The sequence below is a fragment of the Anabrus simplex genome, chromosome 1 (genome assembly GCF_040414725.1).
Source record: "Anabrus simplex isolate iqAnaSimp1 chromosome 1, ASM4041472v1, whole genome shotgun sequence".
Classification (NCBI taxonomy): Eukaryota; Metazoa; Arthropoda; class Insecta; order Orthoptera; family Tettigoniidae; genus Anabrus; species Anabrus simplex.
Genome location: NC_090265.1, coordinates 1,314,477,613 through 1,314,495,213, shown reverse-complemented (window position 1 = coordinate 1,314,495,213; position 17,601 = coordinate 1,314,477,613). Strand labels below are relative to the sequence as shown.

Below are 17,601 nucleotides of genomic sequence, written 5' to 3'. Positions count from 1 at the left end.
CAAATCTAATTTCTAAGCATGTCACATAACCGGGGGATAGGATTAGATTTCTTTGTAAATATCAAAATGTTGTAAGATAATGCATGTCCTATATGGAAATTTTATTGATTTTTATAATGTTGGAGTAAAATCAAAGGGGGCTAAATTACCGGACGACTCATTTTTTTTCTTAATGATTAGCTTATCGTGAGGGTTATATTTTTAGTAATATGTAGCATGTCCTAGCAAATATGGGAACAAGGTTAGGAGAATATTTGAGTTTCCCTTAGGGGTGGTTGGAACTATAGTGCTGGCGAGCAGGGAAAACCATGTCAAAATGTTGGTAGCTACTGTCTCACGTGGCTGTCGTATATGCCGGGGAAACTCATGGGTCAGTCAGTCAATGCATGCCTAGCTTACACATATAATTAGTGCATGTACAGCAAGAAAGAAGAAATCCAGACCGAGAGAGGTACATGTTGTGTTATTTAGGTAGGTGTGATGGACCATGTGCAAGTCTCCCGTGATTTTTGATTAATTGGCCAGAATGGTTAGGAGTGTTTTTTTTAATCTATAGCCGGGGTGAGGCCCAGAGGCAGGAGTCTCTAATCTTTGGTCAGAAGATTTAAATATAAGTATATTTCCTGTAGCAGGAACGATATAGTCATGAGAAACCATGCCCAAGGGAAGAAGATACGCGATATGAGACGTAGTGAGAGGGCCGAATGCCCGAGTAATTTACGATGAGATGAGTTAGAAGTGATCGTGCCCACAGTCGGCGCTCAGCGATGATAATGAGAAGGGAGAGAATAAAAGAGTATTTCAGGGGAATTCCACGATAATATGAATAAACAAATGAAGTGGGCCATGGATATGTGTCCCCGAGATGAGAGGGTGGACGTGTGAGGGAGAGAAGAATCTGGCGTGGCCAATGAATGAGAAATGGCCGTGCGAAGTGAATGGCCGCCCTTCCTTTTTTTTGTGTGAATGTCTGGCTCTCGCCCTCGTGACAGAAGGATCCCTTGCACCATTGTATTAAGACTTGGAGCCCTGTGTCTACCCGCGCTCTTCTGTTTGGTTTAAATGGCTTAGCTAAGAATACTTGTATAATGATAATATCACGGTGATTTTTAAAGGTATTTAATAAATGAGTAGCGATCTCCCCCAGATATCCGGTGATATGAGACTATAGCTATTCTAGGGATCTACAGAAACCCACAGTTCCTCTCGGTCGGGAGTCGGCCAGTTCGACTCCGGATTATGATGGCGCCCTTGAGCGAGCTGCTCCAGGTGTGCGCCTTGGGCCGGAGACATTGATAACCATGCTGTTTCTTTCTAGGAATGGCTCTCCTTTGTGCATGAAGTGTATATATCCATATATCAGTGTATGTTTCGTAATTATGTGCTTATATTTTTGAGTTCAAACAGAACCTATGTGCACGTTGTGTGGTCTTGGTGATAGATGAGGAGTCCGGGGTTTAGCTAGATGGTATGTGTGTTTGTTTGTGTATCATGTAAATGTTTCTTTTAATATGATAATTATGTAGCGTAGGCCCCGGTTATGTTCGTGCTAAGAACAACAAGTAATTTGTGAATAGGGACATCAGATCATCTCACGGTGTGATCGACAGAATAATAGAAAAATTTCATGAACGGTCTGAACTAATGAGGAAAGATGAACGATAGCAAATCGCAAAAACCTCAATCATACCGTTATGCAGACGACGCCCATGGGCGATTCATATTTTAAAGGGATCATTATTTTCTTTTCCTCCCATATGTGGAGAGTCATTGTATAGAGCTGTGTCTATTTCTTTAATATGTCATATTTGAATAAATTCGTATTCGTAACCCCTATTTTTATGATTCTTGTCATTTGTAGCAGTGCTAAGCAGTATCCACTAGGCATTTGAACCCAGAGATCCTACTTTCATATTATAGACATAAGGCTCCATCTTAAGTATTTGTTTCTTTCTTTCGAACGTACCACTCCCCCAAGTGCTCAGGCTGCCGGGCCGGCACAGAAAGTAGGAAGGAGAGCGGTTCGAAGCTCGTTAAGCAATTCGACCCGCTCTTCAATCCAATCTCATCCGTGGGTGTTTACCCCGTTACGTGGAGGCATTCTTATGCGTGGGTCATCCATTCGAAGCCCGGAAGGGTGTAATATCTCAGATGCTGAAATACACCAGCCTCTTGCCGGAAGATTTGCCGTAATAAAAAAACTCCTGCGGGACAAAATTCTGGTACCTCGGTGTGCATGGAAACTACAAAAGTAGTTAGGAGAACGTAAAAACAGTAACATCCGCAATGCGGATTATTATTAGACTATTATTATTATGTATTAGAGTAGTATCTGACTCCGGTTTTCATTGTCATATTTCATTCTAGAAACACTCTCCAATATTACTTCATTTCATCTATCATTTATTAATCATCGCCCCAGAGGAGGGCGACAGGCTTCGGCAGCCGACACAATTCCTATCCTCGCCGCTAGATGGAGCTTCATTCATTCCATTCCTGACTCGGTCGAATGACTGGAAACAGGCTGTGAATTTTCAGAGTAGTATCTGTAGTTATACTATGTATGTAATTATTGATGGCGAGTATGCTCGTGAACTGTAGATAATGTACTATCGAAGAATTGTCCGGCTTCTTGGCTCAATGGTCAGCATAGTGGCCTTTGGTTCACAGGGCCCGGGGTTCGATTCTCTGCTTGATTGCTACTTTAATCTTAAATAATGAATTCCCTTGACTCGGGGATTTAGAGTTCTTTGCTGTCACCGACATCGCTACAACTCATACAACACACACAACACTTTTTTTTGCTAGGGGCTTTACGTCGCACCGACACAGATAGGTCTTATGGCGACGATGAGATAGGAAAGGCCTAGGAGTTGGAAGGAAGCGGCCGTGGCCTTAATTAAGGTACAGCCCCAGCATTTGCCTGGTGTGAAAATGGGAAACCACGGAAAACCATCTTCAGGGCTGCCGATAGTGGGATTCGAACCTGCTATCTCCCGGATGCAAGCTCACAGCCGCGCGCCTCTACGCGCACGGCCAACTCGCCCGGTACACACAACACTATCCTTCACCATAATGTGCAGTTTTCCACATACTCCAGATGCCGCCTCTCCTCGTCGAAGCGTTAGCCTTACAAGGGCTGCATTATGGTAGCAATAGCTGCGCTATATTAATTATACCGGAATTTTCCTCTAAGGCGGTGGCGAAGCTACTAGTTATTGAATGGGTAAGCAGAAAGTCTTACCTTCAATTCTTTTGTAGAGTAGCTCCAAACGGAAATGCTTTCATTGAACATAGCTTTACGCAAGTAACTCCTTATCCTTTTCAAAGTGATCATGATATTTTAGGATGAAGCTGTGGTCACACAAAAGGTTACAATTAAACGAATTAATTTCTACACTTCCACATAGACTGGTTATAAGTCATTAAGGGAAATATAATCTAAAGGTTTTGATGGGGTCACGTCCTTTCCTATGTCAGAGTAGATGTTTATCAATTCATTTTCCAGCAGTTCTCTATTAAAAAGGGGGAAATACACTTAGAAGGCGGTTGATCTTAACTGCAGAGAAACAATGTTAGTAAACAATTAAGGGCCAGGGATCCTACAACTCAACATACTGGGCATGTATAAAATCACCAAAGGGTGTAATCAAAGTGTCAAGAACTTCATAAGTTACACATTTTCAATGTTACGAACATTTTGATATATACATTTATCTTCCTGTATATTTTACAGAATTTTCTGGTGATTGTATAATTATGTGATGTTTCATGATCTCATGTTCTTCAGACTTGAAGTGTTTTTCGTAATTTCAGAATTACAGAGAGCTATATCAGAAACAGTTTTGTTTTGCAATAGAGTGAAGAGATGGTCAGTATAGAAGGATATTTCTCTATACAGGCAGATAAGACAAATTAAACTGATCCATTTGAGTATGTTAAGTATCCCAACAGCAGAATTATATGAGTCCCTACCCCAACATATATCATGTTCATGTCATCAAGATCTGTCTTAGGTCATAATATTTGAAATCGACAATATGGACAGTTCTCGAATAAACATTCCAGCGGGTTGTAGATGCTTGAGGAAATCTGAACCCTCTAGATTACAAAAGTTCAGCTCTTTTCGAGGTTCTGTTAAAAAAAGGAATTAAATTCTGTCATACTATGATTGAGAAGCCTAACTGATGTGATTAATTTGAAGCAATGACGAAGAAAGAGATTTAATTTATGAGCATAATCGCGCAGAAATGTTGTACTTAGCGCACTCATTGACATAGTATTGAACACCGCCATGTTGTTCATTCATCGGTGAAGCTCCCATTGATTGCGCTGCTTCCTGGTTACATAATTTAGAAATTAAATGTGGTGTTACTCTTACTTGGCTACTGATTATGGATTTCGGCTATTGATTGAAAGATTATTTAAGAATGTATATTATAGAATATTTTTTGAAAGTGGTCATGTGCATGTCAAGAGTAACAGTGACTGTCACTTCTCTTCGTTGTCATAACCGTTTCATGGTTCTTAAATAATTATAAACTCAATTTATCCTATATTGCTAATATCCTCGCAAACTGTGAAATTGTATAGGACTCCAGATTAGGGTAAGTCACGAGCGTCTCATAGAAGCGACCATCATTACAGACTTTAGTTAAGAGATATATCGCGTTCCTATCGTCCCATCAGTGTAGGCCTTTCAGTTTAAAAGATTCCGGTTTCCTGTCGAAGTTCACTTTGCAGTGGCTATTAGGAAGGTCGATGAGCGGTCTCTAAGGGTGGCTGACGTAGACCTGAAGAAGGACTGCTTCTATCACAGACAGTTGTACGTAGCGTATTGGCGAGTGAGCACCCCCTCCTCACAGCTTGGTAATCCTGCCGCCACAAGGTAGAATAGACAATATTGTTTACAAGGAAGATCTGTAAAATTTAATGGTTGCGGTGGTGGATGCTGTTGTAAGCGGAATAAGGAAGCCATCAGCGTATAGAAGAAAAATAAAGAGTTGAGATCCGTTTTGAACTGAGGTAAAGTTAAACGACTCCTTTCGATGTTCGATGTACCTAGGAACCACGTGGCAGCTGCACCACATCTTTCAAGTTTTCACCTCCTAATATTCACGTTTCCTGCCACTTACGACGAACATAGTATACTGGAAATGTATTATGCAGGCTGTGCTGACTGTAGGATCTCCAAAATGTAAAACATTCCAAAATAAATTTCAGTTTAAAATCTAAATGAAGCATCTGTATCTTCCTAGCATATACAGGGTTAATCATAAGTTCCTCCGGGATTTGAAATATTTATAGTAGAATAACGTTGGTAAACACAGGAAAGCGGCTCCTATCAAGAGATAAAAAATCAATGTCTACCGCGTTACCAAAGGTGTTGAGTATTCAACGTAAAGAGACACAAATGTTGGTGAGTTTCTGTGTTGACTGATATAAAACGTTTGTTCTGTATACCGTAGTTATTGCACTATACGTGTTTCAAAACGCGGAAGTAACCAAGGAATGTGGCCAAGGATGTTCGTAACGCTAAACAGGTTGCACTAAAATATTTGCTGGCCTTCTGGCTGGGAAGTATTCGTCTTAATGGGCTGTATGTGCCAGAGACTTGTTTTTCCCCACACATAAAATTTGTCACTAACATTTCCTCATGTATTGCTCGTAGATTCTATTGTGCGACTTGGTTTTCCGTGCGATGCCAGCGACAATCCTTGTGAGCGGCTGCGGCTGATCCCAGAGGCTCTCTCTACAGATCCTATATGTGGCAGCGATGGTGTCACGTACGCCAACCCTTTGGCTCTTATGTGTGCACTATCCAGAGATAATGGTGAGTACAACCAATCATTCTAATGATTTCCTCAACTGATTACTGCTTCGAATAGGCGCCCGAAATAGCTTACCAGTCAAATATTATTCAAGGAATTGTAGAATGCCAATTGTACATATATTTTTATTATATTTTAATAATAAAGCAAGTAAATAATAATTCACATTTTAAATAACAAAACACGTTTTAAAAGATTTCATAAAAACAACATGTAGGCCTATAGAATATGTTTCTCTACAACAATGAAACGACTAAAACCAATCTCAATCGGGCAACAAACTCGAATGACCTTGTCCTACCAAGCGACGCTGCAAGTTACGAGGTGTCGCGTTGGACGAATCTTCTCGTCCATTATTCTTGGCTTTCTAGACCGGGGCCGCTATCTTACCGTCAGATAGCTTTTCATATGTAATCAGGTAGGCTGAAAGGACTCTGGAAACAATACCGGGGCCTCCGGGTAAGAGGCAAACATGCTACCCCTACACCACGGGAGCCGGCAAACAATGAAACGGAACGAATATCTAAATGAATCTCTTTATTAGTACTATGTTATTATCGGACTTAACTCCTTTTAAGAGGACTTACGTTTATCCCAATTATCAACTAACAAGTGACTGAGCTCGGACGTTACTGTTTTATGAATATCACACAATTATTTACAATCTAAATATATAAAGCAAGAGTTTTGTCTGTACATTGCTCAGAATTTGGAAATAATGGTATTTTTGTATCGGCCATGTCCATAGTAACAAGGAAATGCACTTCTTACTTTTCCGTAATTTCTGTCTGTCTGTCTGTCTGTCCGTCTGTCTGTATGTACACGCATCACGAGAAAACGGCTGAAGGGAATTTAATGAAAATCGGGGATGAGACACTACAATCTAGGCTATACATAATTTTACTCACGCCGAGTAAAATGGTAGTTTAGGGGATGGCCTAAAATTGAATTCTCGAATATTTATATTGTTAGTGGTCCTATCGATAAATACTACATAACTAAAGTTATATAGAATTAAATTTCCGATCATTTATGTCATACATTGGTACCGTACCGACTTTGGTACCGACAGATATTCATGCATTTGTATTTCTATTGCTAAGTCCATATCAACGCCGAGCCATGAGAAAATGGGTTAACAGAATTTAATGAAAGTCGACGAATAAGACACTACAGTGTAAGTTATAAACAATTTTATTCGCCCTGTATGAAATTGTAGTTTAGGGGAAGGCGCCTAAAATTTAATTTTTAAATACCTATGTTATTGATCCTATCGAAAAGCACTACATAACAAAATTTATAGAGAATACAATTTCCGACCATTTATGTTTTATTCAATTTTACCGTACCGACTATGGTAAGAGTGGTATTTCAAAGTCGGAAGAAAATGAAATGTGAAGGCCTACAATATTGAAAGCTCATAACATTGATCAACAATAACATTACATTGACCATTGTTTGCGGTGATATTCTTTGTCTCTTATGCTGCCGCTCAACTCCGATTGAATATTGGCGGGAAATAGTTGGGGAGTTAGAAAACTTTCTTCTTTAGCATGTCATTCCTCTAGTTCATACATTTTCTGATTACCGCTGGTACGTAACTCAATGGTTCATCATAGCATTCCAGCTATTCGATCCCTTCTCTGCGCGCTGTGAATGAGCAGTCTGCACTCTTAAGGCAGAGGCTCACTTAGTAGTAGTAGTAGTGGTGGTGGTGGTAGTAGTAGTAGTAGTATGAGCTGGTCTAGCATTACAATTCAGGCATATTCCAAATTATAGCACCATAAGTCACTAAATAAACCAAAATTCAACCCTGAAAAGAACCGTTTCTTAAAATGAGATTTTTCTCTTCACTTTTATTAAATTCTACATTCAATTTATTCAAAATTAGCAGTGAAGAGGGGGTTTCTCCTCTGGCTTGGGGGAAAAATTGCCTCCAAGTCAGATAGATTTTTCTGCCACCAGTGTAGTGAATTGAGATTTTCCGACTTATCGGGTACTCCCAGGAAACAGATTAGTAAAAGAGCATAGTTTCTGCCCTGGGACTCTCCACTATCCCCCCCCCCCGAAAAAAGACTAAGAGTGTTCACGGATCACGGCTGTCTGCGGCCTGGTCATTCCAGTTCTGGAACTTAGGACTGTTAGATCGGCAGCGTAGTGCTGTTCGTTAAAAGTGAGAATATGTGTTGTTTTTCATTTGATCGAGTATTTCATGCGAAATCATTCCTTTTACTCGCGCCATTACTACTGACGTCGTTGTAATGACCTATGCTCATTTCAGTTCGGAAAATCACTGAGACAGTCTTTATGAGGATGTAAAAAGGCAGGTGGAGAGTGAGTGTCTGCCATTATAATGCAATTCCCCAACCTATTATTGTGACTGATGGTAGGCAAGCGGGCCTACCATTACAATGAAAATTCCCTAAAGCAGTCTTCATATGAGAAAGGACGTTCGGTGATTTCTCCGTCACGTTTGCAGGGTAACGTTAAGAGCTATGCAATTTAATGCAGTCTTGCTCACAACGTGTACTCTATCTGACCTACAATTATGTATTCGATGTAGAATTCCGTAGCGAAGCACGGGTACATCAGCTAGTCTATCTATTATATAAAATAAGAGTTTTGTCTGTAAATTGTTCAGAATTTGAAAAGAATGGTATTTTTATATCGAACATGTCCACAGTAACAGCGAAATGCACTTTTTACTTTTCCGTAATATCTGTCTGTCTGTCTGTCTGTCTGCCTATCTGTCTGTCTGTCTGTCTGTCTGTCTGTCTGTCTGTCTGTATGTATGTATGTACACGCATCACGAGAAAACGGCTGACTAGAATTTAATGAAAATCGGTATGAGAAGTCGGGGGATGAGCCACTATAATCCAGGCCATAAAACATTTTATTCACGATGAGTGAAATGGTAGTTTAGGGGAAGGCCTAAAACGTAATTCTAAAATATTTATATTTTAATGGTCCTACAGATTCATATTGCATAACGAAAGTTGTATAGAGTTAAATTTCCGAACATTTATGTTTTATACATTCATGGGCGTCCATATGACAGTTTGTAGGGAGGGGGGCCTAGACCTGGGGGTTTGTAGTATTTTTTATATTTTAGAAGATGAATGGCGCCTTCTTGTATTCCGCGGTAGAATAACACCCACAGTATCCCTTGTATGTTGGCGGGGGCGGTACTACCACTTCTACGTAATACCGACTTGAAATCAAGTTCTTGAAAGAAAAACACCTGACAATATTCGATTATTTTCCTTTTCCTGAGAGCTAGAGGGGAGCCACGGGCCCCCCTTGCCCACGGGCATGGGCGCCCTTGTATAGATTTTTACCGTACCGGCTATGATAACAGAGATTTTCATGAATTTGTATTTTTGTTGCTAAGTCCATATAAACGCAGAGCCGCGAGAAAATGGTTAACAGCATTTAATGAAAATCGGTATACAGAGTAGGGGAATAAGAAACTACAGTCAAAGCTATAAACAATTTTATTCACTACGGATGGAATTTTACTTTAGGGGAAGGCGCTTACAATGTAATTTTTAAATACCTATGTTATTGGTCATGTCAAAAATGCTACGTAACAAAATTATAGAGAGTACAATTTCCGATCATTTATGTTTTATTCAGTTTTACTGTGCCGACTATGATAAGAGTGGTACTTCAGAGTCGGAAGGAAACTGAATGTGAGGGCCTACAATATTGAAAGCGCATAACATTCATCAACAATAATATTACATTGACCATTGTTTGTTGTTATGTTCTTTGTTTCTTATGCTGCCACTCAATTCCGATAGATGGGATTACTGCTGCGTACTGGGTATAGCAGTCTGAATACTGACGGGAAATAGCTGGGGAGTTAGTAAACTTTCTTCTTTAGCATGCCGTTCCTTTGGTCCATACATTTTCTGATACTGCTGGTGCGTAATACACTGGTTCATTAGGCCTATAGTATTCCAGCTATTCGATCCCTACTCTGACGCGCTGTTTTTGAATGAGCAGTGTGCACACTTATGCCTAAGGTAGAGAGAGGCTCACTTAGTGGTAGTATGACTTGGTCTAGAATTACTATTTGGGCCTAACTTATTCCAAATTATAGCACCACATTTCCCTAAATAACTCAAAATAAACCCTGAAAAGAGCCGTTTCTTAACAAAAGCTTCTTCCTCTTCACTTTTATTAAATTCTACATTCATTTCATTCCAAATTAGCAGTGAAGAGAGGGTTTCACCTCTGGCTTGGAGGAAAAAATTTGCCTCCAAGTCAGATAGATTTTTCCGCCGTCAGTGTAGTGAATTGAGATTTTCCGACTCATCGGGTACTCCTAGGAAACAGATTAGGGAAAGGGCATAGTTTTTGCCCTGGGACTCTCCATATTTCACCCCCCTCCTACTCCCGCCGAAAAAAGACGAAAGGTGTTCACGGATCACGGTTGTCTGCAGCTTGGTCATTCCAGCTCTGGAACTTTGGAATGTTAGATCGGCGGCGTAGTACTGTTCGTTAAAAATGATAAAATGTGTGGATTTTTGGATCGAGTATTTCATACGAAAGCACTGGAAAACCACTAAAGAGCCTTTCTGAGGATGTAAAAAGGCAGGCGGAGAGTGAGTGTCTGCCATTATAATGAAAACTTGATTGTGACTGATGATAACCTAGTCTTCATATGTGAGATGACGTTTCGTGACTAGGGTAACGTTAATACAGTCTTGCTCGCAACGTGTATACTACCTAGTCTAGAATTCTGTATACAATGTAGAATTCCGTAGCGAAGCACGGGTACATCAGCTGGCGTGATTATAAGTGTTACTAACCTGTACATAAGCCTGCCTTCGTTGGTCGAAATTGCTATCTAAGGAGTAATTGGAAATTTTAAATGAATCTTAAATATATCTTACCGGGCAAGTTGGCCGTGCGGTTAGGGGCGCACAGTTGTGAACTCTCATCCAGGAGCTAGTGGGTTTGAATTCCACTGTCGGCAACCCTGAAGGTGGTTTTCCGTGGCTTCTCATTTTCACACCAGGCAAATGCTGGGGCTGTACCTTAATTAAGGCCAACGGCCACTTCTTTCCCATTCCTAGGCCTTTCCTGTCCAATCGTCGCCGTAAGACCTATCCGTGTCGGTGCGACGTAAAGAAATAGCAAATATGTATATAATATCTTACGAACAGAAGCTACACTTTCCAGGTTTTATACGACATTTGAATAGAATCAGAGCAGGTATTCTAGTATTTCCTTACAAGCCGTTCTGAGTGTACTTTTTGACTGGAGTTGTTCTTTGACGCCTATGGATCTGCATACTCTTGACAAAGCTGTATACAGCAGTGCAAAACACTGGAGTGAAAATTGATTTTCCTGGATAAATATTCATTGTGACAGAGAAGAGAAGAGCGAATGGTATGTAGGGTTTATAACGTGATAAATCTATTCTTGGAATAGAATACTTCCTTCCCGAAGATGAGCCCGTCGGAATTTCTGCATTAATGATATTTTTGTTTAGCTTTAGTACAGTTAATTTCGTTCCGTTGCACAAACAGCTTTATTGAATTAATTAACATCATCGCACTCTACGGAGTCAGTGCTAATGTACGTTATTTGGTTTTTCTAGCAAAAAGTGGATCGTTTTTCATTATAAGTAGCTGATCTACTGCTAAAAGGTCGTAATGGGAAACCATGGGTGCCTCGTCTCATATGATTTAACTTATCCTGTCTCATTTCCTCAGCATCTTCTAAAATCATTCTTATATTAGACGTAGAAGTCTAGGAATTTAGAGTCATTACTCTCTTCATGTGATTTAACTTTACTCGAGTCATATTTCTCCAAACATACCGTCTTAGCTTCAGTGTTTGTACGTGTAACTGCGTATTTTATCTTAGCCACTTTTGCCTTTGTTTACTCTTTTTGTCTTCCTCGACGTCGGCTCATTTAATGTTGATTTAACACGGGAACTTCATACAACCTTTGGCGATCAAAGATTCTTTTGAAGTGAGACCTCGTGCCTTCTATGGACGTAATGTTCTACCGACGGATTTCTGGTGAAGGTCACAGATAAGGCAAACGCAGTGGTATAAATTCCGCAATCAATCCTGTTAGCCTAATGATCTACACGGTGATAACATTTGGGGCATGAGTCTGGGACAGCTACGTACAAAATTCTTCCGTCCCGGCAACAAAGTATTAGTGCTAAACTATCCTAAATGTTAACGTTGAAGCCATCATAATGATCACATATACAGTGTGTGACATAATCAGTGATTTAGACATTTCCTCTAATTATCTGTATGTGCGGACGTAAATCCGGTTACACTAAGCCCATAGCTCCAATCTACAATGAAGAAGAGAATTTTGTGGCCTAAACTTTGTTTATCTGGAGACAGTATCGTGAAACGAATAATTAATTAAACATAATCTTCCAATAAATAATCACCAGATTCTAATTACCCCATTATCTGTCATAATGTGAGCAAATGGAGACGATGGCTTGTACCCAGACTGTTAATTGCAAGGAATCCAAATAATATATTGAATAGTGAATTGTTGCCATTTGCTAATATCGCTCTCTGTAACACGAACACATCAAAGCAAACAGCAGGACACGGATGAGTATGATGCCAGCAGGTCGCTACTTGCTCTAAAATGACGTCACTGCACTGAATGAGAAGCATTAACGATCGTCTTTTGTCAGTTACCGCTTTCAATACGCGAAAACTTCAAACAGACTGTATGACATGGTTGAACCTTATGCCAATAGATGATGTTAATATTGTTACGTGCAACAAAATGACAATGTCACCTCGCTGAATGAGAGCCATTTTGTCGAGAAGGAATTAAGCATACAAAATTATATATCTTCGAAATCATATCTCTTCCATGGAAGCACTTACAATGAAGCATCCACGATCAACATTATTGTTAAGATGCCATTCCTCATCTCAGCGGAAGGTGTTCTACCTCGTGTTTATCGATGGACATAATGTGTTTTCATATGCCAGAATAGAAAGAATGGTCATTGACTTCACAGAAAAATAGTTTTTCCACTAAACAGTTTAAGTATGCGTTGTTCTTATAACCATTTTCTAGTACCAATTTCAGTCTATATGTTCCCATTTTCCGAATATACCTGTGGAAGGCAACAAAAGTCAGGATCTACGAAGTTTGAACTCTTACCGATAGATATAGCTACGTTCGTGATCATGGCGAATATGAGACACGCTTTTCGCTGAAAGAAGCGTGTTTTTCTTTCCCAAATACAGAAGTTGCCGTCATGGAAGGTCCATTGAATATTTCTTTTAAATAAGAAACTATAACTGGTACCAGTTTCAACTGTTGAAACATTCTCGTTCTTTCAGCATGACTGTTAATGTCAGACAGAATAGAGCTTTATATAGATTAGCTACCTCCCTGGATCAGTGGTAGGATGTCAGCCTCGGATACCAAAACAGCGGTTATAACCCGTCAGAGGTAGTCGTATTTTTGAAGGGCGGGAAGAAGTCCTTTCGAAACTCCATGTCGTAAGTTGTCGGCATGTAAAAGATCCTTGGGGGGACACTTGGTGTTAAATCGTGAGAAATCATTATAACTCAGCCATGGACGCCCAAGATAGATTCGGTTTACTTTGTCATCTAGTGTAGTAGGCCTTAAGAAGAAAAGGAAAGGTCGAAATTGGCGCGAAGCAGCCCTATGGCGTTAAATTAATGCCTGCACATGGCAGCTTAGGCCATCTTTTTCTTCTGGCTCGTTATCCTTGTAGCTGAGCAATCGTATTCCTATGACATAGTTACAGCTCCTGACAATCCCTCTCCTTTCTAGCCGATCTTCAGCTTCTCTGATAGAGGTCAGTAAATATATTGGGACCTTTCCCACCGTCCCCCATGACTCATGGGACCATGTGACAACAAACCAACCCTTTCGGGTCACGAACACATGGGACCATGCTCCACGGAAGTCGATAGTCAAGGGATCTTTTTGGTCTGTGCCGATTTCTCCTCATTGGGATTGTATACTTAATCCACTCACATGAGAAGTTATCGGCCATACGACTCAGCTAGATCAAAGCTACTCTCTCGTTCCTGAGGTCTGAACACGGACTCCTCAGGGCCGAAGAACGTTCGCGGCATATAGAGGCTATCAAACATAAACTATCTTAAAGGCCTACAATGAACGGAAGAGGATTCTGGATGCATGTTTTTCGGTATAGATAGGCATGAAATCGTTTAGAACAATTTACTATTCACTCGGTGAAATATACAAAATTTACATACACTCTTGATACTTATTACACTATTGATATAAGCAATCACTTATTTTAGCAGCGAAAGAAATCCGGGCTGCCATTGACATCAGGTGTTACCTCCACATTCCACAGACAAAATCTATGTGGACGGCAACGTTAACTGGTACTTTCTCTAATCCAATAAATTTCCCCTTTTGACACAGACGTTAATATCCATATCCCTCTCTACCAAAATAGAGAATAACCGAGAAGTTGTTAATATGATCTCACTTTTTCACATACTATTAATTTGAATTGCCTGTGTCCAATATTGCTTACCTAACTATTACATTAGTTTGGATGTATGCTACACAGATTGTTTTGTGTATTATCGCGATTGTTTTGTGCGTACTATCACCCGGTTTAGCATAAACCACTGAGTACCCTACCATATTCACAAAAAAAAACAAAAAAAAAACAAGCCATGTTCCCCCAATGCGAGTATTCCATGGGACTGAATCCCGTATTACACATTAGACTCTATTTACACAAAAGAAAAATGTCCGCCTTTTGAATGGTCGACTACCTCAAGAAATCAATAAAGTAAATATTAAAATATAATTAATCCGAACATTCTGACCATATCAGAAATCCGTCACTAAGTCACGGAGAAGAAAAAAAATGGACTCAAGTCTTCCATATAAAATTAAACACAGACTTGAACAACGAACTATCACTTGCAATCACTACCAGTGGACTTTCACGAAGTCTAGATTCAAATCGACATCGATTATAAGTAAACAAAAACGCATCCTGAAAAGGAAAATATATCAAACACATGTATCAATAAAGACAATGGCTGTAATTAACCCGTTGTAACCCGCTGTCTTAGCGAGCTGTTGATCCCTGCTGTGCTCACACGAGGTTTGAACCTGAGACTATGGTCGTCTCCATCCAGGGTACTGTAATCAAGCCCTAATTAGTCTAATCATGTATAGAACAGTCATAACAAAAATAAACGTTTATATTGCTCTGTGGGTCATGGTCTACGGCGTGGCAATTAAAGCACTTGCTGTCTTTATTCTCAAAAGAAACCAGATTGTTGGTCCGACCAACCTTTCTGCTTGTATTTATTCTTCCCTGTTCCAGATGCTCCCCCTCTCAGCCATAACTCATGACTGACACTTGTCCCACGGTCCGGAGACTAAAGACACCATTCAACCTGCTTCCCGCTAGGATTTTTCTCTCTGTGTCCATCAAATTAATTCATTAGAAACTGGCACATTTTATTCAATGCTCGGACCAGCCCACATACATTCAGTACACAAGAATCATTTCTCAAATTCGACCGTTAATTCACATTTCATTCTCTCATATCTCTGGAGGTCTGGAGTTCGACTCGTATCTTCTCTCCTTCCAAAAGTCCACCCTCCGTCAGACACTGACCACAGCGATATTCCTATTTCTCCGCCTCTGAGGCGAGAGTGTGTACCTATCAGATACTACCCTATTGCTCGAAATCTATCGGTATAAATCATCAATCAAAATACCTTCGGCAAAATAATAATAATAATAATAATAACAATAATAATAATAATAATAATGATAATAATAATAATAATAATAATAATAATAATAATAATAATAATAATAATAATAATAATAATAATAATAATAATAATAATAATCCTCTAACCTTTTGCTTGAAATGTATTAGTATCAAAACACTGATCAAGTTACAATAAGAAAATAATAATAATAATAATAATAATAAAAATAAAAATAATAAAAATCAAAATTAATTAACATTATTAAATCCTGCCAAACCACTAACAGACCTTCTACATGTAATCTCACTAGTGTAGTGGAGGACATGGGTTCAAACCTCGGCACGTCATTCCTTGAGCATCTTCAGTTACAGCCAAAACTTATATTATCATGCAACAAACTATATATTTACGAATATAGTGCTGATTCTAGCCCAAGCCTTTCCTTTGATACGGGCTCTTGTTGATGACTCTGTCACCTCGCTAGTCCCTGCGTAACTTAGGCAATAGCTCAGATGAGATCTACATTATTAATCTACATAGCATTCTACTCCTTTTCCCCCTCATTTCCTTCTCAGCACTAAATAAACAAAATATGATAACATGCAAATCTAGCCACTAAAAGGGGTCCCATATTCTATACACTAACATAGGATCACTCCTTTCCCATATCTAATTAATCAAAACCAAAATGAATAAAAGGATTCCCGACCATTCTCAGGCGGATTAAGCCTATTTATAATGTTATTTTTAACCCTATACTTCTTGACTGTTATTTACAAAGGGAAATACTAGCATTGGAGAAGAAACATAACTTTGTACTCAACGGTTGATGTCTTCGGCCCCCTCCGAAAGCTCCGGAGGCCTACCCATGTTGGATTACTCCATGGCGCTGGATCCTGTAGTCCTGGAGTTCAGAAGTTCCATATCTTGTCTCGCGTAATCCATTTTTGTAGCACACGGATCACTGAAATTAGATTGTAATTTACACAATTTATCGATTTCTTGCTCACGTGTCACCATTCACTCCTACTACTTCTCTGTTTACCCACTGCCAGTTACATGGAGATGAATATATCGGCTACTTTCAGCTAGTCTATTACACTGTTAAGCCGGGCGTTCCCAGCATCCGCGTGACGCAGAATTTTCTATCCCTATCTTCTGTATGGTTTAATAGTTCAGGAACACTCCTCACTACCTGTTAATCAGTTAATAATCTGACCTGCGCTTTGTTCAGAAACAGCGTGGATTTATACAGTTCTTTGTTCTCCTACAGAAATTCTGCGTACTATCAAGTTGTTGTTGCTATACAAAACCCTACTTCATATTTCACGAAGTCTTAGTCTACTTTGCAACCGAGATCTAAAGTACATCTCATTACCGTAATCTTCTGTTGCCTATCACAAATTATAAGCGAAAAAACTGAAAAATTTAACTCCCGCTTTGTTCACATAGTATACAGAGGAGCAGTAATTCGATAGCGAACTGGCCGTCGTTTCCCGTCGAAAGCTCCTCAACGAATGCTGAAGCTCCCTGGAAGTGCGAAAACTTATACTAGCCCCGGTGGTAGGGGCGGTTTAGTGAGCTCATCCCCACTCTTATTTCGACTGCTCCTGGATAAATCAGCCTGTCGAAATTAGCAATACGCTAGACTGTGTGACTTGGTTATGCACAAGTGCGCTGTGCCATGCGGAATTGGATATGTTCGGCGGATCTGTAGTAATTAATTAATCAGCTTGGAGGGGAAGTAGGGAGTCCCCGAAGGCATCTGGTTTTTCACTAGGCGTACGTACGCTAACGGAGTTATATAAGTTGTTTACCAACGCCTTTCGCTTGGAGACTATTTTCTATCAGAACTCCTGACTTTATAATTCCACCAAAATTCAGCACACTACTCTGACGGGTGCAGTTTTGTTAATCAAGCCTTATTTACGCCGAAAATGCATTAAATTTAGCCCGATCGCTTTGGCATCGCTGTACGCTGGCATTTGTTTTCCAATATGGAGT

General features: G+C 39.8%; 1 protein-coding gene across 1 annotated transcript in view; it reads left to right on the top strand.

Annotated features, from left to right (window-relative positions):
* Positions 1-17,601, top strand: part of LOC136858808 (serine protease inhibitor dipetalogastin-like) — a 171,366-nt gene that overhangs the window by 138,516 nt on the left and 15,249 nt on the right. Inside the window, exon 8 of the mRNA XM_068225748.1 lies at positions 5,672-5,833. Within this exon, the coding sequence (XP_068081849.1) occupies positions 5,672-5,833 (162 nt within the window). The remainder of the gene's footprint in view (positions 1-5,671; positions 5,834-17,601) is intronic.